The 27573-nt window shown below is 49.8% G+C and overlaps 2 protein-coding genes across 3 annotated transcripts in view; one reads left to right on the top strand and one right to left on the bottom strand.

Annotated features, from left to right (window-relative positions):
• Positions 1-10825, top strand: part of CIITA (class II major histocompatibility complex transactivator) — a gene marked incomplete at its 5' end in the record, with an annotated part of 38042 nt that extends 27217 nt beyond the window's left edge. For both annotated transcript variants that reach the window (XM_081133829.1, XM_081133830.1), the window contains 9 exons: positions 178-336; positions 943-1014; positions 3680-3760; positions 4577-4669; positions 5945-6031; positions 8327-8410; positions 8562-8645; positions 9353-9450; positions 10028-10825. In XM_081133829.1, the coding sequence (XP_080989955.1) occupies positions 178-336; positions 943-1014; positions 3680-3760; positions 4577-4669; positions 5945-6031; positions 8327-8410; positions 8562-8645; positions 9353-9428 (736 nt within the window). In that variant the 3' untranslated portion in view covers positions 9429-9450; positions 10028-10825. The remainder of the gene's footprint in view (positions 1-177; positions 337-942; positions 1015-3679; positions 3761-4576; positions 4670-5944; positions 6032-8326; positions 8411-8561; positions 8646-9352; positions 9451-10027) is intronic.
• A 3069-nt stretch (positions 10826-13894) lies between these two features.
• Positions 13895-26700, bottom strand: DEXI (Dexi homolog). The gene is made up of 2 exons (XM_081133831.1): positions 25772-26700; positions 13895-14553 (listed from the first exon to the last, which is right to left on the bottom strand). Exon 1 carries the CDS (start codon positions 26201-26203, stop codon positions 25916-25918), a length of 288 nt encoding a protein of 95 aa, XP_080989957.1. The 5' UTR covers positions 26204-26700; the 3' UTR covers positions 13895-14553; positions 25772-25915.
• Between the last annotated feature and the right edge of the window lie 873 nt (positions 26701-27573).

The raw sequence follows: 27573 nt of genomic DNA on the forward strand, positions 1-27573 counted from the left end.
AACTGAGAAAAAGGAATCAGTAAGGCCTGGAGTTGTCACTGAAGGCTTTCTGGAGGAGGTAGGGTAGAGGTTAAGCTGAGGAAGGAAGTATCTGAATAGGTAGGGGTTCATGAAGCTGCCCCTCCCTTATGGTCTAGCCCAGTCACTGTGCCTGGGTCTGAGGCCCTCCCTCCACAGGGCCGCCTTGAGTGACACTGTGGGGCTGTGGGAGTCCCTACAACAGCATGGGGAGGACAAGCTACTCCAGGTCGTGGAAGAGAAGTTCACTATTGAGCCTTTCAAAGCCGAGTCCATGAAGGATGTGGAAGACCTGGGCAACCTTGTGCAGATCCAGAGGTGAGGGGAAGGGGATGGAAGGTGGTCCAGGCCATGCAAGTTGAGGGCATATAGGACCTAAAATCAAGTTTGCCATTAGCGCTTTCAATGCCTCCTCTCCTTTGGGATGTCCATGCCCTCGCCTTGGGCAATTGCCGCCCAGAATCTCTCAATGCAGTTACCACCCAGGCAGAGCCCCAGGACTTATCACTTTTAAAACTTGCCATGATGTACCTAATTATTTCTCAGCTAAGAGTTAATGAGCTGCCTTCTTCACCTGGTAACAGAAGTGACACCTATGGCTGCCTTTCAAGGCAGCCAGGACCAGTAGTGTCCCCGTTTTATAGATAGCAGAGCTCTAAAGTCCAGAGAGCAGAGGAAACTTGACCATCGAGCAACTGTCTTTCACTCATGCCATCACCATGCATTGTTTGAGCATGTACTCTGTGCTATCTGGGGACAGTGCCCACTCTGAGGCTCTTCCATGACACATACAGTAATGCCTTAATAACATCCTGTCCCAAGGTTTTTCTTTTTAATGGTGGGCAGGCATCCTGAGACACATAGGTAGGGGCTCAACAACAGACAAAGAGCCTGCTCCCGACTAACATTGCCCCTTCTCTCCAGGAAAAGAAATTCCTCAGACGACACAGCAGGGGAACTCCCCGCTGTCCGGGACCTAAAGAAGCTGGAGTTTGCGTAAGCGAAGGGGTGGATTCTCTCGGGTCCCCATGAGGTTTCTTCTCCAGCATCAGCTGGGTTTGCCACCAGTATGGAGATGGGTCCCCAGAATTATTCTTACCCTCTCACTCCACCCCACTGGAAACTAGCTTCTAGCAGCTGGGGCATGGCCCGTCTGGGCTAGTCAAGATAACTAGCCCATTTACTGGTGAACATGCTTATTCGAATTCATTCATTCCACAGACCTACTCAGATAAACAAGGCCACTGTCCTCGATGAGCTTGCAGCCTATGTAATTAGACAGTTGCCACCTGCTTTGACATGTGGCAGGAAACTACAGGGTTGTGAGAGTATAGACGTGGGGGAGATCAGGGGACTTCCTGGAGGAGGCAACTAAAGCAATAAAACTTGATAAAGGAGTAGGAATGAGCAGGTGGGGAGGCCATTCAGGGTGGAGGTATTGTTATTATCTCCCCATTGTACAGATGCATACACTGAGGCCCAGAGAATATAAAGTGTTTGTCCAGAGTCACAAAAGTCAGGGCACCCTGGCTCTTGCCCCAACAAAGGAAAAAGCTAAATTTGTGTTTGGTCCTTGTAAGGGAATCTAAAACCATGTAATGATTAGGAAGGAATTATTAAACACCTACAGTGTACTCAGTGCATCTTATATATAATCTCGTTAATTGCAAGAGCTACTCTGGGAGATAGTCATTATCTTGCCTATTTTACAGATGAGGAAACTGAGACCCAGCGAGGATAAGTAACTTGCCCAAGGTTCCCAGCCTGTCACCCACAAGCTGTCTACTCCGGGTCACTGCTCCCTCTGTGCCCCAGAAAAAGAAGCGTTTCTTGTTTCAGAGACAAGTTGCCAAATTTGTGCAGAGATAAAAATGTTGCTAAAAAGAGGAAATGAATAAAAACAATAACCAAGGGCCCCTCTAGCTTTGAATTATTTTCAGCTTAAAAAGCCCCTAGTTCAAGATCGGAACTGTGCTCTGAAGAGCAACAGCCATGGGGTGGAACAGCCCAGAACCAGGAAACAGGCCACCTGGAGGCCAGAAGCCCCAAGAAAGTTCTAAGGAAGGAAGGAAAAGACTATTTTGGGTGTATTTTGGCTGGCAGCCACTGTTGCAGGCACACTGTAGGCCTCATCTACCTATACAGTGAGACTGCTCAGCCACTGAAAATCCTGCAGGGGTTCTGATTCAGCCCTCACTGACCTCTTCACCCTGACCTCCTACATTCTCTCCTTTGCTCACTCTGCTCCAGGCACAGGGGCCTCCTTTCTGGTTTTCCCTCTAACTAAGCATGCCCCAGCCTCTGGGCCTTTGCATGGGTTGTGCCATCTGCCTAGGACGCTCTTCCCCAGATATCTGCATGACTTGCACCCTCACTTCCTTCTAGTTCTCATGGAGTGGGGCCTTTTCTGACCCCCATTTTTAAAAGTAAAAGTCCACCCCACTAGCCACTGTACTTTCCTCCTTGCCACGTATTATCTCCCACACCAGATAGTTTACCAATTTCTTCGATTATCTGTCTTGCCCACTGGAATGTCAGCTCCAGAAGGGCAAGCATTTTTTGCCTTTTTTGTTCATGGCTGTCTCCATGACGGGCTCTATGGGCCTGGCACACAGGACACAATCAATATTTGATGAATGAATTCCTTAATCCTTGTAAAAACCTCGTAAGATTAGGGCTAAATTTTAGAAGACTGAGGTTCAGAGGTGAAAGGATTTGCCCAAAAGGCCCCAGGGGAGGGAAGTGGCAGATTCCATATTCAAATCAGATTTCAAACTCCCATCTCCTGACCTTTCGCTGAGGCTAGTAGTTCGCAAACTTTGGGGTTTCAAAGACACACTATTTCAGAGTGAATTTCAGTGACTATGTGCAGTTACCACCTTTTAATTTTTATCAAGTATATTCATTCAAAGAAGCAAAATAACCACTGTTGGCATCATCATTTGATCAAAGAATGAATATTTTAGAGTCAAAAAAATCCAAAAAATATAATTTCAAAATAAAGGACTGTTCTATCTTTACATTTAGTATATTTAACCATATTTTAAAAAGAAAACAAAACTGCCCTCCATTGTCTTTATTTTTCTCATTCCCTCAAAGTCTAGTCTAAATGACAATCCAGTCTGTGTGACCTTGTGTGAGTTAGTTAACCTCTCTGTGCCTCCATTTCCTCATCTGTAAAATGGGAATAAGAAGTGCCCTTAGCTCAGAGTCATTGTGGGATTAAATGAGATCTAGCCTGAGTGAAGGACATACTTTGTTCCTGGCACATAAGTGCTCAAGAAACAGTTTTTTGTTATTAAAATGCAGTGGCAAACAAGTAAACCATCTTTCTGGGGACTGGTAGTGGTCTTCAGGTGAGCATTTGGGGACCACTTTCCCAGGCTAGGCTGGAGAAGGGTGTGTGTAGATGTTGGCAGAAGTAGAACCCCACTCAGAGACGAAAGCTGGGGAGCCCCTAGCTGGCCACTTGAGGGGGTTTTATGAAATCTTCCCAGAGCAGATTTGGAGTCCCATCTGGTGGGGCTTGAGGGAGGGAAGGTAGGGAAGAGGAGGGGCCTTAGAGGGGCCTGCCTTCTGTGTCCTGTCTATACCCCACCTTGGGGCTGAATTGAGGGGCCATGACTGTTTCAGAGTCTTACCTCTGCCCCTTGCTTCCTAGGCTGGGCCCTGTCTTGGGCCCCCAGGCTTTCCCCAAACTGGTGAGGATCCTTGAGGCCTTTTCCTCCCTTCAGCATCTGGAGTGAGTATAGACCCCAGAGCTCTCGCCATGACCTCAGGCTTGGCATCCCCAAACCTTTTGTGTGTGTGTGTGTGTGTGTGTGTGTGTGTGTGTGTGTGTGTGTGTCTTTGCTGCTTTCTTTATGGGGCTGGTGTGAGTGACCAGTTGACCCCACTGAGGGGAAGCTACAGCAGATGGGAACCCCCAATAATTGTTTTTAAAAAGGCAAATCCTTTTGTGACCTTTGAAACTCTTCCCCTTATGTGTTGTTCTCAGTAGCCCAGAGAGAAACAGGGTCAGAGAGCATGATCCTAGGGTACAGTTGAGGTCCCTAGAGGTTGCCAGGAAGTTGCCCAAGCTCGTGGGATCTTCCAGGAAGCAAAATAGGTATTCAGGTCTTTTGAGAGCTAGTACCTTGTCCCCTGGCTGGCCAGTTGGTGCCTCCAGATGATGAAGACTTGCTCTTGCAAGAAATCAAGAACATGATTACTTAGAGGTGTTTTTTTACTGAAGATCATTGCCCTGATTATATAGAAGTTTCTTAAAATACTTGTGAATGTCTTTTTTTTTTTTTAATACTGGAAGAAAAAATATTCTGTTGTGTTTCATATAGTGTTTAGGATGCCCTTCATGGAGCTGATTAAAAAGATGAAACCTAAAAACAGCAACAACAAAAACTTGTTCTCAAAAGCTCTGGAACAGACATGTGCTATAGCGTGTCCAGGGTTGGGGGAGTAGGGGCATGGGAGGAGGCCTCTGATGGGTCTGAGGGAGGGGAAAGGTCAGGTGACTTCCAGGGTGCTGGCTGATGGGGGCCCCATCTGATTTCACCTGCAGCCTGGACTCGCTGAGTGAGAACAAGATCGGAGATGAGGGTGTTGCGCAGCTCTCAGCCACCTTCCCTCGGCTGAAGGCCCTGGAGACGCTGAAGTGAGTGGCCTGGGCCTGCCCTTCCTGCTACATTTGTCCCCCCAAGGTCTGAGGCTTTTTTATCCTTTCATTCACTTATCCATTCAATCACTCATCCACATAATCATTCATTCATTCATTCACTCATTCATTCATTCATTCATTCATTCATCCTTTCACTCATTCATTTCTTTAATCATTCATGCAACTGATCATTTATTAATCTAATCAACAAATATTTAAGAAGCACCTAATATGCTCCATTCTATGCTCTAGAGATCCAGCTTTAAACAAAAAAAAAAGTCCCTGACCTCAAGAGTCTTCTATTGAGAGGACACAATGCACAAGCAAACAACTAAATCCATAGTTATAAAGGATATAATGATAAAAGTAAACACCGTTTAGTGACAGAAAATTACACTGGAGGTGAAATGGGAGAGATAGATTAGGATTTATTGGTAAAACATAATTAAAATAGCACATGTTTAAAAAACTATTTTGGGCTTTGGGAAGTAGGAGATGGATATGATGCGAGAAGATCAATATGATTTTTTTTTTCTTTTTACTGAACCTAGATGGTATCATCAAAATTTATCCACACCCCACTTCCTAACCATGATCAGAATGGCCACAGGATTCACCAGAATTCACTTAGGCATTTTCTTGATTGTAAGACACTGAGACTCCTCAAGTAATTCATAGTGTTCTAGGCAACACTGTGAGTGAGCCAGATTTCCTCTGTTAGTCCTTCCTTCTTCGCCTACCTTTCACCCCTCCCTCCCTTCCACTTCTCCCTTCCCGACTCTTTGCTTCCTTTCTCTTCCCCTACTTAAATTTTTATTGAGCACCTACTATGTGCTTGGCACCTGCTCTAGGCACAGGAATATAGTAATGAACAAAAAACAGAACTGGTCCCTTGCCTTGTGGAACCCACAGCCACTAGACAAACAACATAAACACTGAAAAGTTGTTCAAAGGGGATGATATAAAACCATAAAACAGGTGTGGCTGGGAAAGTGCTCTCTCTCTCCCTCTCTCTCTCTCATGTGGGTCCTCACCCCATTCATCCCACTCAGCCACAGGACCTAACAGTATCCTTTTATTTAATAAAAGTTAGCACCAGCCTACCCACAGCACCATTCACAGTGGTTACCCACAGCTCTCCTTGAGGTCCATGGTCCTGTGCTAGCTGCTCTGGGCCACCCTGTGAGAAGCAAGATTTCTCAGCTCTGCTCCAGGGAAGGGGGTTAGGGGAAAGGGGTGTACAAGTTTGGGCCTCTCACTGTGTCCCTGCAGCTTGTCCCAGAACAGCATCACTGACGTGGGCGCCTGCAAGCTCGCCAAGGCCCTGCCCTCATTGGCTAGATCCCTCCTCAGGTTGAGGTAAGTGGGGCCCTGTTGAGCTGGCTGGCGGGCTGGGGGAGGGCAGAGAGCCCCCTTGGTGCCAGCTGAAAGGTCCCACACTGAGATCCTGGAGGCAGCCACTACAGGCTGTTCTGCTGTGTCAGTGTTGCACAACTAGATGAAGGGCATTGACCTAAAACCCAGTGTGATCACAATGCCCTGCCCTAGAGTTGGGCAATACCTGTTTCTTCATCTGGAAAATGGGTACCATCCCAATAGCCTATGGAAGCCCATGGTGCAGTGTTGGGCATAATAAATATTGGTCCTATTCCCTCAGGGGACAGCAGGACAGAGCTTTTTCTAGAGTCCAGGGGTGGTGATTTCTAAAAGGATGAAAATCCTCCCGCAGCCTTGGCTGGTTCTTATCACTCACACTCCAGTCAGTGCTTACACTGTCACCTTCTGGTGAGCCTTGGCATAGCACCTCTTGCTTTTGATTACTTCCAGCCTGGCCCCTGGTGATCCAGGGGCTAATGAGGGAACTGAGAGCTTGGACCAGAGCCCCAGCCATTCAGCTCAGCATTGTCAGCTCTCCTCTCTCACCAGGCTGGGAGGAACTTCCCTCTCCTTTTACAGCCCTCATCACCTGCCAAGGACAGCCAGAGTCAAATTCCCAGGGCAGGTGGCATCTGGTTCATAGAGTTATTGGTGTATCCATTCTTTATCCTGCCATTCAGGGCCTCTGGGTGCAGCTGTATAGGTTGGTTGTATACTGTGCAACTCCTAATCTATGTGATTGGCACCCCCTAGAGTGTGCAGGGCAACGAATATTCTCTAACATCAACATGGGCCAGCCTGTGCTAGGAGCTAGACTTACAGCTACAAACGAAACAGATATGGTTCTTGCTTTCAAGTTTTTTATGTAATAAGCAAGTAAGCATATGTGTAAGTAAAATATTTTAAAATAGTGATTTGTGCTAGGAAGGAAACTAACAAGGGCCCACAATTACAATAGTGAATGATGAATTCACCAGAGAGGTCAGGAGACCTTGAGGGGGTGACTGTTCCCCCTCCAGGGACAGCTCTAGGGGAAAAGCATTCCAAGAAGAGGGAATGGCAGATCCAAAGGCACTATAGGAAAGGCTCTGAGAGCCAGAAGGTCCACTGCGGCTGACATAATGCATGAGGGACAGAGGGTGGGAGAAGTAAGTAGAAGCCAGATTATGCAGGGAGGTGGGGGGGGGGGGGTTTCTACTGGAGAGGTGGGGCCTATGGAAGTGACACCTGATCCAACCGATGCTTAAAGAAACCTCATATTTCATGGAATCTAAGATGCCATTTGTTGTAAGACATCTTTCAGAGGTCAAAATACTGTAGATTATAATGACACTCCACTGATTATTAGATCCTGATCTCAATGATATTCAAATATCTGAACATGTGCTTCTTGGCATCAAGGAAACACAGGAAGGATCCTCTGCCTGTTCTAGGAGGAAGGGCCTCCTGAGTTCTAAGACCTACCCCAGGAAGAGATTGCAAAACCCCTGCCTGGTGCCTGCCCTGGTAGCAGCCAAATCATGACATCAGGGGATGCTGGAGTTTAGCCTGAATCCACTTGGCTACAGTATAGACCTGCTGCTTTTACATGCAGCCCTGCAGTGTAGCTCTGAGGCTGTCATGGCAAAGCCATGGCCTTGAAATTAGAACCACAGCAGTACCTGGATGTTAAAAGGATACTTAGTAATGAATGTACAATTGAAGTCAGCATCAGTGACACCCGTCCTGCTATTTTCAACACTGCAAACAGTGGCTGTGAATACACTGCAGGAAGCTGAGCCGGCCCAGTAACTGGGCTTTTCTCTCCCCTTTACCCTCAGCGCTGGTCATACCTTCCATGGCAACTCATTTAACCCTCACAACTCATGCTGGGAGGTAGAAATGACCATAGCTAACATTTAGTTCATTCCACATGCTGGGCCTGTTCTATGTGATTTACCAGCATTAACTCATTTACTCCTTCTCACAATGACTCTATCACACCCATTTTGTAGAGGAACAAACTGAGTCACAGAGGAGTTAAGTAATTTGCCAAAGGTCACATAGGTAGCAAATGGCAGAGTGGGGATTTGAACTGATCGAGTCTCAGCCTGGAAGCCACCTCCTCTCAGTCCTGCTGCTTCCCTGGACTCACTGTGTGACCATGGAGAAGTGGCCTCAACTCTCTGGGCCTCAGTTTTCCTCTGTAAACTGGGGCAGTAAGCCCAGTGGGTGTGGATCCCCTTGTGCCCTGAGCCCCTTCACCCCAGCCCCTGCCCTGACTTCTGTTTCTGGCAGCTTGTACAATAACTTCATCTGTGATGTGGGAGCCGAGAGCCTGGCACACGTGCTTCCAGACATGGTATCCCTGCAGGTGCTGGAGTGAGTATGGGAACCTGGGCAGTAGGTGGAGCTGCCCGGGGCATCATGGGAAGGGCTGGGCTGAGGTCTGGTTGTCAAGGGTGTGGTAGTGGCCTTGGTCTGGGGCTGGATGGTGCTGAGGGCCAGGCCTCAGGATGGTTTCTTTCCCCAGTGTCCAGTACAACAAGTTCACAGCCGCTGGGGCCCAGCAGCTTGCCGCCAGCCTGAGAAAGTGCCCTCATGTGGAGACACTGGCGTAAGTCTCAGTAGCCCGGTGGGTGGTTCCGTGAGCCCTGAGCTCAATCCTGCTCTGCCCCTCACCTATGTGCAACCTTGGGGAAGCGGGGCGCTTCACCCCTCTGGGCTCAGTTTCTTGATCTGTTAAGTGGCAGTGGTAATAATATTTTCCCCCAAGAAGTTTTGTGAGGTTTAAATTAGTCAAGACTTATAAAGCAATTCGAACAGTGTCTGGTACATGAAAATGCTCAATATGTTGGGCTGAACAATATGAAATTGCTTATATAAACCATTTTGACCTATAAAATTGGCAACTTCATATGGCTCAGACTTAATATTACATCACCATGATGTCTAGTGTCCAATATTGGTACTTTATAAACTTTCAAAGGACTTTCATTTACATAATAATACTCATATTTTCTAAGAGGAATAGGGTGGATCTTATAGCCCCATTTTACAGATGAGAATAAGGCTCAGAGAGTTTCACCAATGTTTTTGAGCTATACAGCAAGTCAGCAGCAGAACCAGGTCTAAAGAAAGGGGTCTTAGGGTCCCAAGGCCTCTGCTGTCCCATGCCTCACACTGGTCTGGTCCTGCCAGTTGGGAAGTCCCCAAGGTCCCAGGCTGAGTGGGAGGAGAGATTTGGGGGGCAGCTTGTGTTGGGGGCTCTAGGTCACACTCGCTCCTCTAACCTGGCCTTTGCGTCCCATGCCCCCATCACAGGATGTGGACACCCACCATCCCTTTTGGTGTCCAGGAACACCTGCAGCAGCTGGACTCCCGGGTCAGCCTGAGATGACCCCAGCTGTGCCTGGGGCAAGGTAACTGGTGTGGGCTTGGGAGAGGAGAACCACAAGGGCCCCTGGGGTCAGCATCCTGGGAAGGTGGAATCCATAAAAAGTGGCAGGGCAGCAGGTGGGGTCTGGGTGACCACCCCTGAACTATGCACCATCTGGGGCCTCCTTGTCTTTGCACTGGGCTCAGTGGAGGTGTCCTAAAGGCTCTATGGCTTGGGCCCTGAGGACTCTCCCTGTGGTCAGGCTTAGAGACCATGGCAAGGGCAGGGTGGGTGGGCCATTCACATCCCACATCCCTTAGCATTGGGAAGACGTTCCTTCAGGGACTTCCAAACCACACATGCTGCTGTTTCAGCCTGTTGGCTGCCAATGTCTCGGATTGTCCTGATAGGAACTTGCTCTGTGAATTTCCTATCTCCTACTGTGCAGGTGACTGTCCTCCCACCTCCTTGCTCCTCCGTGAGGTCCCCCCCAAACCCTCTGTCTTACCCTCCATTCCCACCATCCCTTCTATCCCCACTCTCGACAACACTCTCTCCATGTGTCCAGCAACCCCCTCCTAAAGCTTCCTGACCTACCCCTTTCTCTGGACCTCCCACAGCACCCACTCTGAGGACACTGACCTCGCTGGACCTTGAACTGGTTATCTGTGGGCACAGCTCTTCTCAGGCCATATCATATGAGCCTCAGTGTCCTGGCTCCCAGCCCTGCCGGCTACGGAAAGGACCCACAGCCTGCTATGTGAACAGACTCAGGCCTGGCTCCAGGCTCCATCAGGACCCAGGCTGATACCAGCCCTGCTCAGCCACTGCAGCCCTGGCAGACAGGTGGGCACCTGGTGGCAGCCGGGGTCCACTCAGGAGCCCTGGCAGATTTTCTACAGGACACTCCAGAAGTCGTGGCCAGGCCAGAGTGAGGAACTGCGGCAGCCACATCTCTGCTTCCCAAGCCCCCTCCAACCCGGGGAGAAAGCACTTCTCCAAGCTGCCGTCCTAACAGGGCACACTTGACCCTATGAGGATACCAGACAGCAACCTGACCCGCTGATTCCTGAACCACGACAGGCTGGGACTCTGAGGCAGCTGCTTCTATCTATGGGACTCACTGTTTTCACTAAACTTCTTTGCTGAGGCCAGAGCCAGCCTGGCCAGACACACTGGACCTTAGCTGAAAAACAACCGACAGTACACTAATGGAGGAGGGCAGGGGACGGACGGGAGTCACATCTGCCTTTTTGCCTTCATTTCCTCTGTCTCTTCACTACATTGTAAATAACTCATTCAATCCCACAGGCAGATCTACTGTTTGAGTTTATAGCATGGTTACCATGTTGGGAAGCCCACCAATCTGGTGATCTAATGCATCATAAACCACCCTAAATGTAGTGGCTTAAAACCACACACGCCTTTATTTTGCTCACACGCCTGCCTTTTGGGCAGGGCTCATCTCTGTCCCTCAGTGTCGGCTGGGCTCATCTGAAGGCTTGTTCACTCAATGCTGGCTGGTGGCTGGGGACCTTGGTTCCTCTAAGGAACTGTCAGCGGGGAACCTCTCCATGCGGGCTAGTTTGGGCTTCCTCATAGCATGGTGGCTGGGCTGTAGGGTGGGCACCCAAAAAAGAAGAGGGTGGGGGGAGAGAGGGAGAGAGAACAGAGAGAAGTTGTATCCTTTTTATAACCCAGCTTCAGAAGTCACACAGCATTACTTTTGTCATATTACACACACACACACACACACACACACACACACAGCAGAGTCCACCTTGGCCCAAGTCCTGTCTTTTCAGAAAGGATTTTCTTTATGGCGTTCTAAGATTCAGTGGGAAATTATCGGGAGCAGCGTGGTCAAAGCACCATGAGCCTTGCAGAAAAGCGTGCTTTCCTCTGCCTCTGACCCCCCTGTGTCCTGGGATCCATTCCTAGCCCAGCTGGGATTCTGCCTCGGCCAAGGCAAGCCTGGGAGGGACTTGGCAGATTTGCTTGCTACCCAGAGAGCTGCCAGTTTGACCATTGTTGTTTTTCACTGGGGCATGGCCTGCTTGGTCAGAAGCCCTGATTTGGGATGACTTGGCTTTGGCAGCAGTGGGAGCTGCCAAAGCCAAGTGCATCAGCTCTATTGGACCAGCCCTGATGCCCAGGCCCAAACTCATCTCCTCTTCGCAGCAAGTGGGAGTCAGAGGTTGGGGGGGATGGTCCAAGGGGTTAAGACCCAGCTGCCTGGTTGGCAATCCTTGCAGAGACAGGTGCCTTCTGCCTTGGAGTGACTGCCAAGGGCATCAGGTGTTGTGACCCAGGACTGGGCTTTAAATAGTTCAGGTACTACCTCTCAGGGTTTCCCTGCATTTATGGACTTTGTAGAGTCCACAAGACTCCCATTTGTACAGACACAGGGGTGGGCACCAAGTCAATATCCTCCCGTCTGAGGCATCTACTGCACCCTTGGCCAGATAGGGAGGGCACTGCTGTACCCACTGCTTTTGGTCTGTTCAGAGATGACAAAATGTGGTCAGAGGCTATAATTATTCACAGTAATGATTTTAAATAACAGCTACCATTTATTAAATGAGTTGATACATGTAGAGCACTTACCACAGTACGAGGGACATAATAAATGCTCAATAAGTATTAGCAATGATTATGACTTTGTGTCTGGCACCGTGCTAAGCCCTTCCTACTCAGGGGGAACCATAGCCTAGGGTGAGCAGCAGACTCTAGCAGTAGATCACTTGGATTCAATGCCCAGCTCACCACCTGTGCAAATTACTTCTGTGCCTCAGTCTCCCCGTATGTAAAATGGGCACACTCACAGTACCGTCTTCATTATGGGGTTATAGGAGAGGCAGTGAGCTAGCACACTGAGAACAAGAGCCTGGCATACAGCTCAAGCCCTGTTAGTTATCCTTATTACATGTGAATATGTGTTTCACTCTAGCCTTTGCCTGGAATGTTCTTCCCATGGTCAGTTTCTTTTCATCCTTCAAAACTAGGTTTAATAGACAGCCCCTTACGAAGGTATACCAGATCACTCCATTAAACACACCCCCCCTCCTCCAACCTCATCAATAGTGTACCTTTTTGACACTCATTTGTTGTACTGTCTGCTCTTATCCTAGGATGTGAGCTCGTGGGGGGGGGGGGGGCAGGTAACTTGTCTGCTTTGTTCATTGCTGTGCCCTGTGCTCCCAGTAAGGTGCCAGCACATAGTAAGTGCTCAATAAACATTTGTGGAATGAACAAATAAGTCTCACCACAACTTTGCTTTGTTCATTGCACAAATATGTACTGAGCACACAGTGGTGAATAAGAGGCTCTGGTAGGTCTTGCACTTTAGTAAAATTTAAGAAATCTCTGGGCAGGGCTGCCAAGTATGGTTGGGCAGTCTGTGCACTACACAAAGGCACTGGACAAGGGGATGACTGGAGGTTGTAACCCAGTCTGGGCTCTGCTTGCCAAGCTGTGAGTCATGGTGTGGAGCCAGTTTAGCCCAGAGGTGCACCTTTGTTATTAACACAAAGTTGTCTTATGAAGTGGGCAATTACTGTCCCCATTTCATAGAAGAAGTACTTGCCTAAGGTCAAACCCCTATATAGGAGGCAGTCAAGATGCAAACTTGCCTTCTGATTTCTTTGGAGGGTCTCTCTGTGGGCATGGGCACAGGCACAGGGTGCTGGAGTTGCTCCCTGAGCCCCACCTGCCGGCTGGAGCAGTGATGTCACAGGAGTCCAGGAACATGATGTCTGGAGTCATGCTTTATGTTGATGGCATGATTTCATATTGAGTGGATTTCAAGTGCATACATCTTTTAAACCCTCATTTCCCCCTCAGGCCTCTTCCTATGTCTCCCTTCTCATGCTCACCTTGGGCCTCTCAAATGTCTTCTGTGCATCCCTGTTCTTAGAATCACAGGAAGACATGCAGTGCTGCAACTGTCCTTTCTCTTGAGTCCCCCACACCTCAGTCTGCTCACCTGTAGGGTGGAAATAATCACCTGTACCTCGTTTAACATGGGGTGCATGAGGTGCTTTGAAAAGCAGCAGATACTCTGCAAATTAGAGTATCTGCTAATGATGCTATTTTTTTCATGAAACTGCAAGTGGATCCAATTTCACTCATTTGTTTGACTCCCCCTCCCTTATCTTTACTGGCATCTACTGTGCGCCAGCTCAGAAGGGAGGGTGGGGAGGGTACCACACCTCTGATTCTCTGCGATTTGAGCCCAGCTTCCAGCTTGGCCACCAGGCCTGTGCCACCACGCCCCAAAGGCTGGCCCTGGTATGTCAGGCTTGTGGAAGCAGGCAGGGAACTGGTCCAGGCCTCCCACACCAGTCTAATTTGGGCAGACTCCAAACCTGGCTGGATCTCCAACTTGGGAGGCCCTGACTCTTTTGCCCTTTGTCAAACATGAGGTTTTCTGCTTATGAATTCCTTTCCCAAATCTCAAAGAGAAAAAAAAAGCAGGTCCCCAGGGGTTGAAGTTGCATACATTTTTTTAATTGAAGGAAGTCAGCCTCCTAATTATTGCTTTCACAGGTTTATCAAAGTCCAGTATTCGTACGACTCACATTTTCTAAAAATATTTCAGGCCAGAGGAGCAACATGGTTCTCCCTGGGCATGATGGGTCACTTTGGGCAACTTGATGAACAAGCGACTTAAAATGAGTAAGTGAAACCCTGCCCTCTGCTCTGGACACACTCCCGGCCTCTGCTCTTCCAGAGTTACTCCCTGCAATAGTCGCCGTCCCTAAGATCAGCCTGCATCAAACCCGGTCGGGCTCAGGGCTCCACAGGCATCAGCCGGAGTTGCCTGTCACTTTCGTGTGTCCACGGTTTGAAGTGTCCTGAAAGTTAAGTTGGGGGAGCAGGTGCAGTCGGGGATACAGAGCAGGGAGGCATACTCTGGCTGGGTTCCTGTAAACATCCATCGCAGGTGCGGAAGGTGAGAAGCCAAGGCAAGGCCATCTGTGCAATGCTGCAGGCGGGCGAGGCCTTTGGACATGCCTGCCTTCTTCTGGGAAGGGGGGGGAGAGGCCTTTCCGACCTCGGCACTCAGTCTCAACCACTCCATCCCGCCGTCCTGGGTCTGGACGGGAACCTCTCCGTTGGCACAGAACTTTGGAAGGGAGCAGGCCTAACAAGAGAGAAAAGGGGGCATTACCAACACAGAAGCACCGACTGCCACCCTTTCAGTGGGGGTCTGGACCCACCCACCAGGCCTCAGGCAGCTTGTGGCGGAGCAAAGAAGTCTTCCTTCTATCTCTCGCATTCAAAGAACCACCAGAAGCCCCAGACTCAGGCTAGGAGTGTTTTCTGATAACTTTTATTTAAAACTCCCTTTAATAAATTTGCCTGATTCCTCAGGTCCCTGGGCTGAAGAACCAGTGCAATTTTATGTGGGAGAGGAAGACTGTCCATTATTGGAGAGGAGGAAAGGGGGATCCTGGTACCTGAGGGAGAAGGGCAGCACATGCAGGGGTCACTCAAGGCTCTGCCAGCTGACTTGAGCTTCAGGGCAGCTGAGCAAGCTCTGGGTAGTGGGCAGGGCTTGGCAACACCTCCCACACCTTGCCCAGAAAATGCTTCGCAACCTGCAGGAAGGCTGCGGCCACAGCTAAGGTACTTAGCAGCCCTACTTAGCTCTTTCTCCCAGTTCATGGCATCAACCCCACTGCCAGGCCCTTCAAAGGTCCCCACTCCCCATGCCCTTCTCTCTTTGTCCAGTTGGTGCCAGTGTGCCTGCAGCGTCTCATACTCCTATGCCCACCCCGTACCCCAGTTTTGAGTATCATCTTTGCCAGCTCAGATGATTCCTTCTGCATCACATAAAACTTCTGTTAAACACCCAACGTGTCTTGTTCATCAGGGCCCTAATGACATTTGGGGCAAATGATTCTCCAGTGTTGGAGGGCTGTTCTGAGCATTTCAGGATGTTAGCAGCATCCCTGGCCACTGACCACTAACTGCCAGCAGCATTCCCATGTACGGTGACAACTAAAAATGCCCCCTCACGCCATTTCCAATGACCACCTAAGGGGGCAGAACTACTTCCACTGAGAACATGCATCTCCTACAGGTGGAAGCTGCCAGCAATTTCCAGGATTACCTCCCAAATAAACGATTTGCACTTGAATCTTCACCTGAGGATCTGCTCCCAGGAGAGCACACCTGAAATAGGGCCTTACACAGGTGATTTCATTCCACCCTCCTAACAACCCCAGGAGTTACACACTATTATGATTCCATTTTACTAAGAGAGAGTCTAAGGATGCCCACCTCTCCAGGACTTTGTCCCACTGGAGATCTAAAAGACTACAAAACCTTGTACCACCTGTGTGCCAGGTCCTGAGCTGGGTGCTGGGGACCCATGCCTTTGACATATAATACAGTGAGCAATTTCAGCCCAAGGTAATAAGCCCGACAACAGGAGGATGCGCAAGGGATGAGTGGAGCTGAGTCTGGGAAAGGCTGTGCACAAAAGGATACCAGGTAGAGGGCAGGTGACCAGGGCACAGCAGGTCCTGGGACCTCCTGGCAGGCCAGTGGGGAGACAAGGCAGGAGCCAAATCATTCAAGTTTTTTGTGTCCTCTGCCAAATTCACCTGCTAGAGGCCCGCTGGGAACACATCCTTCCACTGCTCAGAGACCTTCCCAGGCTTCCACAACACCGGTAAGTCCTCAGGCCCCAGCCCACCGCCCCACTAGACCTGGCAGGTGGAAGGGGGAACCGGGGCCACAGCCAGAGCATCGGAGAGCTCGACCCTGTAGAGAGGTGCTCACAGGTCCCCCCTCCCCAGCCTGCCAGAAGTCCACCTTCTGCTGACCTTCCTCCTTCAAGTAACCTCTGGGGTTCCTGTGGGGGTCCATGGGGTGCTCCTGAGAACCCTGGTGTCCATGAACCTGGAGGATTCTTTCTTCAGATTCACATTTACTGGGCTCGCTGAAGCCACCTCCAAGGCAGGGGATCATGCTTGAGCTCATTTCCGACTTTTGGGGACAGGTTGTTAGAGAACACAGAACCACCCCATGGAACAGAGCCTCATTCCTTTCCCAACCTTGTGACAACAAACAGCATTAAGTCCCAGAGTGTGTCAGGCTGGCTGGAGCGCCTCTTATGTGCTAGTCTCTGGCTGAACGGGCTCAGGGTACACAGGTGCTGGCTCCAGCAGGAATTCACTAGCCCTTCTGTTTTCATGGTGTTTATTTATAGGGGCATCTTCTTTTTATGGCAAGTGATGCTAATTCCCATTTCTGATAGTAATATAAAGTTCCCCTTTTCCCAGAACATTAATTTCACTTTAAAAATTTAGGAAGCCAGTTTAAAGAAAACAACTACATAAATAGGACAAAAATTGTTGACGTCATGTGAGGTTTGGGAGATCTTGATCGAAGTTGGTCCCATTCACTCCACAGAGAATGAAGGGGCCCAGAGAGGGTGGTGACCTGCCCTAAGTCACACAGCAAGCTGAACACAGAGACATGGTCCCAGGTCTCTGAACCCATGGCTGGAGGATGTCCTGGGACCTCTTATTTAGGCCACCCACTGTGACTATTAAAGACCAATCCCCTATTCCTCTGACTTGCAAGTCTGGTCTCATAGCAGACCCCAGAATAACAACAGCTGACCTTGATTAAGTGCTTTATGCTCACCTTGTACTATCTGCTTTAACTCATTTATTCCTCAAAACGACCCTAGGGATGGGGCTAAGGACCATCATTCTTGAATTTCAGAGGGGGCTCAGAGAGGTTAAGTAAATTGTGCAAGGCCACACAGCAGAGCCAGGATTTAAACCTCCATGGTCTGACCCCAAAGTCTTAATTCCTCTCAGCATCTTTCTTTGGTCCATCTCTTTCCTATAAGGTATCAAAAGCCCTAGCTGAAAAGCATCCTGGGGCTGCAGCTTAGAGAATCCCAGGCAGTGGCTAACGTCATTAGAATGTGAGTCGATTCATTAGCCATTGGTTGTTTTTCTGTCTTTCTGAAACTGTAACCTCATTCCAGGCAACTCCTCCAAGCTGGACTAGAGGGAGGGAGTGGCTGACTCCTTTGTCATTAGAATGACAATTGGGCACTTAATCCATTTTAATCAGCAATATCCCAGCTTGATACTTCTGCAGAAGATTGGGCTTAAGTGAGAAAATGGCCCATGTATCTTTTTATTTTTTAAAGAATAGTTTATTAATTTTTAGAGAGAGCGGGAGAAGAGAAACATTGATTGAGAATGGAACATTGATCGGCTGCTTCCTGCATGCCCCCTACCGGGGATGGAGCCTGAAACCCGGGATGTGTCCTGACCTGGGGGGGGGGGGGAAACATGTGTGGAATTGAACCAGCAACCTCTTGGTGCACAGCAGGACGCGGCCCAACCGAGACACATGGACCAGGGCTGGCCCAGGTATCCTAAGGGTGCTGGTGGGGTGATGCTCTGGACATGCAGAGACGGGATTCTCTTTTTGTAGTTCAGCCTTCCCACTGTCCTACTTCTCTGGGGGAGCCTGGGAAAGGTCTGGAATTGGCCAGTCTGGGGTAACTCCGGCTCTGCCCCTTCTTAGCTATGTGACCTCAGGCAAGTCACCTAATCTCTCTGGGCTGTTTCCTCACCTGAAAGGAAGACATCAATGCCTACTTCACTGGGCTGTTTATGGTGAGGGTTAGTGAAATCACGTGGGCGGAATGCCTGCCATACCCAGCACAGGAGGCAGGGGTACACGCTGGCTCCTCTCCTCCTTGTCCCCACCTGTTCCGGGCTAGAAAACACACCAGGCAGGGGGCCTCCTCACGCTGGGGGCCTCCTGAAAAGAGCAGCCCTTTTCCTCCCCCAAAGACCTTGCCTGCTGGAAACCCATTACTCGTTCCTTTGTTCACGTACCAACCAACCAATCAAAGTGGTGATGTCACCACAGATGTCACCTAGGTCTAATTTGCCCAGTGTCTCTGGGACGGGCTGTGCAGCCGGAGGGCCCCTGCCTGGTCTAGTTGACGAGCACGGCCAGAGGGGGACCGGAAAGGAGAAGCTGCCCGTCTGTCTGGGTCGAGTCTCTGATGGAAGCCAGTGTTCTGGAGAAACAAGGACCAGCTTCTCAAATATGGATTCTGGTTCATGCCAGCTATTGACGCTCATCAGCCATGGGGTTTGTGAAGATTCTTTGTCCAGAATGTGTTTCCATTCGGTTGGTGTCCAAGATTCCTTGAGGCCTTCTTAGGGCAGCATCTGCCCAACACCTTCATGAGCCCCGCCACACCAAAGAACCACCTGGACTGCTCTTTCCTTAGGATCTTCAATCAATACACCTATTTTTTTTTTTAACTCCAAAATTTTAAAAGGAACCTTTATGCCATTATCATAAGATAATGGTATCTTTATCTTGAATAAAAAATGGTATCATTTCTCCTACACATAAGGTGATGCTAAAAACAAACATGATGGAAATGAAACTGAATTCTAACCAGATACCCCTGGCCTACAAAGGCAACCCTGGGCCTGGTTTCTCGTCAAAAGAGAGGCGGATGGCACTCTGCCTCAGTGTACTTGCTGCCTCCCGGGATGCCTGACAGGTGACCTCACTGGGGAAGCACTGGAAGTGTGGCTGGGAGGCCCACCTCAGCAACCTGGTAGCTGGGCATCTGGGGTGAGTCACTGAACCTTGCCAAGCCTCAGTGTCCTTCCTTGCATAATAAGCCCTGCCCTGCCTGCTTCACGGGGTGATGCTCAGGGGAAGCTACGGGATGTGTGAGAGGCGGTTGTTTTTAACCAACTCACTGCCAAGTCCCCTGCCAGGAAGGAATCCCAGGAATGGAGCCTATCCCTCCCAGAGGTACCAAACTGGAACCAGCTCCCAGCCACCCCCAGGACTGGGGCAAGGGAGGAGGGCTGAGGGCACCAATTATCACTGGCCTTGGGCTGCTTCAAAGGTTGCCTGCACAGACACACCCTCCTTGGTAACTGGCGCCCAAGTCAAGGGAGCCAAAAAAAGAGGAAGGCTTCCTGGACCAAGCCCCCGCTGGGTGTGCCATGCCATCAACACCGACAGCACCACTTATTAAGAACCAACTATGCATCCTCCCTTCACCATCTCAGCTACTGTGCACAAGCCTTGCAGCAGATGCTGTCATCCCAGTTCACAGAAGGAAACTGAGGTCCCAGGAGGTGAAGTCACTTGTCCAAGGTGCTAGTGGAGCTGGGATTAAAACCCAAATCTGACTGCAAAGCCTCTAAGCCACAATTTTAGGAGGTACATGGAGGGGGGCCTTAAATAACACCGAGTCACACGAAGTTAGCAAGTGACTCGTTTTGGTTCTCAGTCAATCCTTGATCGCTTCGAGGAGAAAGTTCCACTCTGGAGCTGAAATATCTTTAACACCTGATAGTTGCTAATCTGCCTTTTAAACAAAGAGCAGGCCAGAGTCTCTGTACCTTTAGCTAGCTTGTATTTGGCTAGAAGTTAATGACTTTGGCACTTCCTGTTTTTATCCATGCCAAGTGATACTGGTTTTCTTTTTTCAGTGACATAAACATTATTTTTAAAAAATTCACATAAAAATATATATTTTAAATGAAACACTAAAACTAGTAGACTTAATCTCAAACTATAAATTATAAAGGGAGAAACAGTAACTTCACAGTGGAAAGAACTGGCAGACACCACCTTAACCAAGTCATCGAAATTAACATCACCAGCAATGGGGCAGACAGGTGTCACATGTCTTGATATGATGCACTCAGAAAAACAAGCACTCACTTCTCTGTGATGTTCCTGCCAAAAATGCATCATCTACATCTAATTTCAAGAGTAAGCATCAGACAAACCCAAACTGAGACATTTTACAAAATACCAGACTTGTAGTCTTAACAGATGTCAATGTCATGAAAGACTGATGGACCAAGGAGCTGTCCCAGATTGAAGAAAGCACAAGAGACCTTTATACAAAGGGGTGAGCTGGGTTGGGTCCTGGACCTCAACTCTCCCCCCACTTTTTAGTGTGAAAGGACACTATTGGGACAACTGATGAGATCTGAATAAAGGCATAAATTAGATTGGTCCTAGGATTGTATCAATGTTAAATTTGCTGATTTGACAATTGTATTGTGGCTCTATAGGTAAATGTCCTTGTTCTAAGGAAATTCATACTGAAATATTTAGGAGTAAAGAAATATAATGTCTAAAGTCTGTTTTCAAATGGTTTAGAAAAATAATTATACACATATGCATGTACTGTATACATATTATATAGAGTGTGCACATGTTGCACACATGAACAAATGTGGCAAAATGTTAATCGGTACAATTAGTGAATTTGGGTGGAGGGTATATGGGAATTCTTTGTATTCTTCTTATGACTTTTATCTAATTGTAAATTTAAAAATAGTTTTACTACCCAGCTGGGCGTGGCTCAGCGGTTGAGCATCAACCTAGGATCCAGGAGATCTGTTTGATTCCTGGTCAGAGCACATGCCTGGGTTGCAGGCTCGATTCCCAGTCAGGGGCGTGCAGGAGGCAGCCGATCAGTGACAACTCTCTCATCACTGATGTTTCAACTCTCTCTCTTCCTCTCCCTGAAATCAATAAAGATATTTAAAATAATAATAATAATAATAAATAAAAAAAAATAAATTAAAAGTTTTACTTAAAAGAAAAACTCAGAAAGAAGGAATGAGTGCATGAGGCAGGCCTGGCAGGGCAGGGAGTAGTATTCAAAGGACAAGGGTCAGAGCCCCTCCTTGGAGGCCCCCCGCAACCCATACCCCCCAGCACTGGGTGGGGAGGCACAGCTCTTACTCAGCTTTGTTCCCCTGACCCCTATTCCACCTTTCTGGGCCTCAGTTTCTTTATTTGTGAGATGGAGGATAATGATGCCTGTCCCTTTTATTGTGATCTTGGTTTTCCAAAGCAAACTAAGCTTCCAGAAGTCCCAGGGGGAAAGTCAGCAGATTAACCAGGAATACGAATGGTTAAGTTGAGGAGTCCTTAGTTTCTCAGTTCAACAGAGCAGACACAAGGCCTGCGAAGGTGTGCCTTGGACAAAACCTTATTTGCATAACTCAAAGTGGGACCTCTGGCATCTCAGCTGTCTTGAGACAGACACTGGGCTTTTCTCCTGTTTAAAGGGGCAGCCAAAACCAATGCACCCTGTGGACAGCGTCCTTCAGGTAAGCCTCATGTCAGGACAGAGCTGGAGAGTCATCAGGCCTAGAGGTACATGTGCCTCCCCTCGTCATCATCACCTGTCTCTTGCCTGGATGACAGTCATTACTTTCTACCTGGTTTCCCCATCAGATCAGACCTTTGCCTGGAACTCCACCAGTTACTTGGGGGATCTCCCAGGACCTGAATCTGTTGTGCCTATGATCCCAAAAAGGTTTGGGTTTCTCAGAAAAGCAGTGACATGCCAGCTTCCTGTGTGTTCTGCTAATGGCACAACCCACAGATTGGCACAAAGGAGCAGGGCAGGTAGATCAGGAAGGAGTAGCTGCAGCATCCAGGCAGGACACTGAAGCCTAGGAAACCCTGTAATAAGTTGACCACTGTGTCTGGTACCTTTAGCTCTAAATCTGAGCTCTACCAGGCCATTGCTGACTCTGGCAACTGCATTCTCCAGTCTCTCCGTTCCCAGTGCAGTGAGGCTCCTCTCCCACAGCCCTTCCTCTATGCCAAGAGAGGGCTGGCAGCACCATCTGCTTTCATCAGCAACCAGGACAAACCAATCCAGCTGAGCTGCCTCCACTTCAGAACTACTAGGACGCAAGGACTCGCCTCACTCCCAGGCCAGCTGCAGTGGCCCTTTCTCCTGGGAAGGAGAGAGCTCCTGACTCCCCACTCCCCCTGCTCCTAGGCAATGATTAACATTTTAGGAAAACCACAGAGCTGGTGGCCTTCTGAGGCCACAGCACAATGGGCAAGATCTCCTGAGGGTCCCAGGGCTAGAAGGCAGAGTGAGAAGTCTGTCCTTGTAGTCTAGACCTGGACCTACCCATCACTCAGCCAGCCAGTCCTCTTTTGCTCATCATGGGATATAAATTATCAATGGGTATATGTGCAGGTATATACATTCATAAGAGCCTGAGTGTACACACTTTCCATTATATCTGTTAATGATAATAGTGGTTAATTTTAACATATCACTCACTAAATACAGGAAGGTCTAAGAGCTTTACATATATCTCATTTAATCCTCACAAGGAGGTATTTTCATGATCTCTGCTTTATAGAAGAGGAATCTGACACACGGAGGTACGTAGCATGCCGAGGTCATAGTTAGGGTTGGGATTTGAACCCAGGGCATCTTAATCTGGGGCGCTTGACCCTAACACTGCCTCTTAATAGTTCTCAACAAATGTTTGAGGACCTGGATTATGTGGGTACACACATAAGAGAACAAAGAGAAAGAGGGAGCAAAAGTGAGTGAATCTTTTCATCTTCAGATCCACCCTTGTCCCCAACTGCCTGACATGCCCCTCACCTGTAGTCAGTGTTTCATGAAACTGTGTCCATGTGAGAATGAGCGAGAAAGAGCAAGATTTGACCACTGGTATTCTTCTGATTATGGAAAGGGTCCTGGAGATGAGGTGCAGTCAGATCATCGTTAATCTTTCCCAAAGGCCTTTCCTGCTTCTAGCCACCCCTCACCCAACCAACCAAGTCTGGGCTTCCCCAGTCCTTGGGGCCAAGACTACCTTGGTTTGGATCTGGGAGTGGGGAAGAAGGAATGCTGTGCGTGACTTCCACCATTTCTCCAGGCACAAGTATTTCCCACAGCCCCAGGCCTCCCTACTTCCCAGGGTCCAGTTCTGTCGCTTTCAAAGCTTCACAAGGGTGTATCTTAGACACATTTCCTGTGTCTGCCCAAACAGCGTTTGTTGCAAAGTATGTCAAAGCACTTAGGCTTCAGTTTTTGGTTCAGAGTATGCCAATGTTTTCATTTGGAAGGGGAAGTGTTTCCGGTCATGTGGTAGAGATCAAATAAGACATTCTTCACCACGTTACACTGTCTGAAAGTCAAGCGCTTGGCTGGGAGGCAGGGATTCACCTTGGGACCCCGGGAGCCTAGCACGGGGCCTGGCAGAAGTGTAGGAAGGGCTAACATTTGCTGAATGACTGAATGAGTGAATACAAAAAGGGCCCGGAACCAGGCACAGTAGATGACCAATACTCAGTGCAGGTTTTGAATGGATTCCATAGTTCTACCTTCAAAAGGTGTCCTTGGTCTGCTCGTGTTTCTCCATCTTTATTAACCCAGCCTCATCCAAGCCTTGGTCACCTCTGGCCCAAGCAACAAAACAGCTCCTAACTGGCTACCCTGTTTCTGCACTTGCTCCTGTAGCCCATTCTGCCCACAACCACCAAAGCCATCTGAGCAAAATGTGAAGTAGAATTGTGTCATCCCTTGCCCAAGTAAAACCTGCTGATGGCTTCCCACTGCTCATGGCTGTGGCCTCCAGGTCCCACACAGTCTGGCCCCTGTCCACCCCACTGACTTCTCCTGGGGCTGCTCTCCAGCCACAACAGCCTCCTTTCAGTTGTTGGAAGAACCAACTCTCTCTCACGTGACGACCTTGGCACTAGCAGTTTCCTCTGCCTGGATGGCTCTTCCCCAGGTCTTCATGTCTGGGTCCCTCTATCAATTTAGGGCTCAGCTCAAATGTATCATCTCCTTAGAAGGCCTTCTCTGACCCCCCTATCTGAAGCAGCCCATCTCTATTCTTCTGTGTCACTTAAATCAATAGACATTTATTGAGCACCTACTAGATACTAGGTGCTATTCTAAGTGCTGAGGAAACAGCAGTAAACACAACAGGGACAGCCATGTCCTTACCTGCCTTCATACCTCTGAAAAAAATCTGATTATCTTGCTTGGAAACCTGCTTATCTTTCTCACTAAGTGCCGGGAGGGTCAGGGCTAAGTCTGTCTTGTTCACAGTGTTCACCGGCCAGGCAGTAGATACTCAGTAAACATTTGTTCAATAAAAGAACCAATGAATGGATGCATGGATGGATGAAAGGCAGGCAGACTGGGTAATTATACAGAGTAGCTCAAATGAAGCTTTCTTCAAAGAAATGTCACTGTTAACCCTTCAGGGGAGCCCCTGGCCCCCAGCACTACTGGCAGTCGGTCAGGCCTCACTCTGAATCACCCCCTGACTACAGTCATCTTGGCTTAGAAAGGCAACAGAGGAGAGGTGTTTATTCAGCCTGCTTGGGATGAGTGGCATTAGTGTCTGTTTTCCAAAAGAAGCCCTTGCCCAAAGTCTCAGTATTCCCCTTCTATTGCCCCTCAGACCCTGTGCCTAGTGACACTCCAGCACTGGCCAGCTGAGGGGCTCCAGCAAAGGAGTTCCTGCATGTCCCGTGAACCCTCACCAGACCCAACAGTCTGCCGGTCTCTCTCCCATCTAGTCCAGCTGCCTCTCTTCCTTTTTTTTTCTTCTTTTGTTTTGTTTGTTTTCTTTTCTTTACTTATTTGCCTCTCTTCCTTGATGTGTTACTCTGGCCAAGTATTTCTCCTTTCTGGATTTTCATTTCTCTCCCACCAAGACACCTGTGGGGCTGGACACAGCTACCTGGTTGCAGCCCAGAGGCAGGACTTTAACATCTCAGTGCAAAGATCCTGTAGCTTCTCCTGCTGGCCCAAGAGCCCCTTGAGGCCTTGCAAACACTGCGGGCAAAGCCAGCTCCAGCACCAACCCTCTTGCTTGCCTGCTCTATGAAGGCAGCCTGTGAAACTGGCAGCCCCTGCAGATTGGAGCTGCAGAATTGCTGAGCTGGGGCACCCTGAAACCTGACTCCAAAACAGCAGCAAACCCAAGGCCAAAGGAAGTACAGGGTTCTTTGCTGAAGGAGGTTTCTCCTCTTACAGCCCCAGCCAGGAGCCCTTGCTCTCAGTCCCCAAGAGGCCACAGGACAAAGGTGACCGGTGACCGGCTTCCTACCTTTTGTGACACTACAAGTCTTTATCCTTCCGGGACTAGTGAGAATCCCCCCAAAACCAAGGTCATCATCAAGCCAGGCTGAGGACAGGGGGAGGAGCTGACAGCTCTGCTTCAAATGGATTTGGGTGCAAAGGTTTTTTTCCACAAGCTGTGGCAGTTGGTAGCATGGCTAACCCAAACACTACTTAGGCCCTGCCTCCCTTCCCCTCTTCAACAGCTGTCACCTTCCTTAGGGGAAGCTTTCCAACTCCAAGGAAGGGCCTAAGAGGAGTCCAAACATTCCTGACATCCAAATAGACCTGGAGGAGGTGAATGGAGGAATGAATCAGGAGCCTGGGGGAGGGGTGTGTGTCCGGCTTGGGGATGCCTCCCTCTTCATCACCAGGGCCCCAACCCGCCCTCGTCCCGCAGAGGGAGGGCACTTACAGGCTTCGGGGGCCGGAGAGGGCCTCGTTCTGGAGGTCCCATCCCTGGCCAAACGGCGTCCTCAGCCAGCAGCGGCGGCATGATCCGGGAGGCTGGTCCGGGTGGAAGGCTGCAGGTCGTGGAGGGGTTCGGGGGCAGCGAGGCCTACTCCAAGTAACCATCGAAGACGTCGAGCTCCGAGTCGGCATCGTAGAGGCCCAGGCCGGGGTCGGAAAGCACGCCGAGGTCCACGAGCGCCTGGTCCATGTCCTCGGGCAGGAAGACGAGGCCCACGTTGAGGACGATGTACTCCATGAGGAAGGCGTAGTATAGGATCAGCACATTGACGAAAAACAGGCCCACGTAGAACATAGAGGGCAACAGCGGCGGTGGCACGTAGGGGGTCAGGGGGCCCAGCACGTCCAGGTGGGCCGCGACCCGGGCGCTGGGCATGCAGGGGGCGGCGAGGGAGGCAGCGGCCCGGAGACCCCGGCGAGCTCAGCCGCTGTGGCGCCCGGGAGGCCGGCGAGGGGACCGCTCAGCCATCCAGGGACGCGCCGGGGCCGGACCAAGGAGGCGCCGGGGCCCGGCGGTGACCCCCGGGGATGTGCGGTGGGCCCCTGCGGACGCGCCCCGGCCCCCGAAACGTGCCTGGCGGGGTCCCCGTATACCCCTAGATGTGCCCACAGTCCTCTCGATCAGCGCGGCGGCCAGACGGGCCCCCCGGAAGTGCCCGACGGCTGTCCGGCTCCTCCGATGCGCCCCGTTCGCAATCACGGGCCCTCGCAGCGCCGGCGGGGACCCCACCGCGGCTCAGAGTCTAGGGCCGGTGCGGGAGGCAGCCTCCCCAGGTCGGCCGGGCAGTTCCTCCAGCCCCATTTGCGCCCCCGCAGGCTCCGAGCCCATGGCTGCAGCAACCGCGTCGCCCAGCGAGGCGCGTTCCGAGCCCCGCCTCCAGAGCGACCTCGCGCTCATTGGCCGACAGCCCCCCGTCCACGCGTATTGGCCCGCTCAACGCCCGCGTTCATTGGCCCGAGCCGTCTGGGGGCGGGTGTTTCTTAGTTCAGTCTCCGCGGGCGCCGGCCTCAGAGTTACTTTCCAGGTTCTGGACTCCGCCCTGATCTCAAATCCAATTCGCTCTGAGAATCCCCCTTGGAGTAGAGGGAGTGGAAAAAAACCCAACACAATTCTAACCTAGATTATTTTAAGGGGACAAAAGCTGAAAAAAACTGCGAGCTCTCTCTGCACCCTGCTGGACTTGAATATGGTGCCATGCCTTTTGGGGACTCAGTTTACCAGATGAAAATGAGGGTGGGGGAGGAGAGGGGAAGGAAAGGGGTGGTGGACTCTAATAGTGAAAATTTTGAACTTTCCCAAAGTGCCAGTTTTTCATGGTGGGGATGATGAACCAGTGCCCTCTTCGTTTCCAAATTCTGGCAGTAGGAAGGTCTGCCTATAGGGAAGGGTTCTGCATCATAGGGTTCAGGGACACCCCAGTAAAGAGATTCCCAAGCAGGTGGGACCTTTAATCAGTAGGGTTGCTTCTTGTTTCTTTGTACGTTGTAAGCCATGTATAAAAACAATAATAATGCACATGGTTAAACATTCAACCAAAGAAGTACACAGAAAAGTGATTCTCCTTCAAATGGGGAAACCTTGTGCATCCTTCCAGGAGACTGATCTTGCCCACAGGGCCTTCCAAAGCAGTTCCATAAACTTTTAAATCTCAGGCCACACTTAGCTGGGTGCTTTACATGGGTTGCTTAAGTGGAGCCAGACAGGGCAGTGTAGTGAGTTACACTTTTTTATGGATGAGGAAACCA

The sequence above is a fragment of the Miniopterus schreibersii genome (assembly GCF_964146895.1).
Source record: "Miniopterus schreibersii genome assembly, chromosome: 3".
In the NCBI taxonomy this organism is placed as follows: Eukaryota; Metazoa; Chordata; class Mammalia; order Chiroptera; family Miniopteridae; genus Miniopterus; species Miniopterus schreibersii.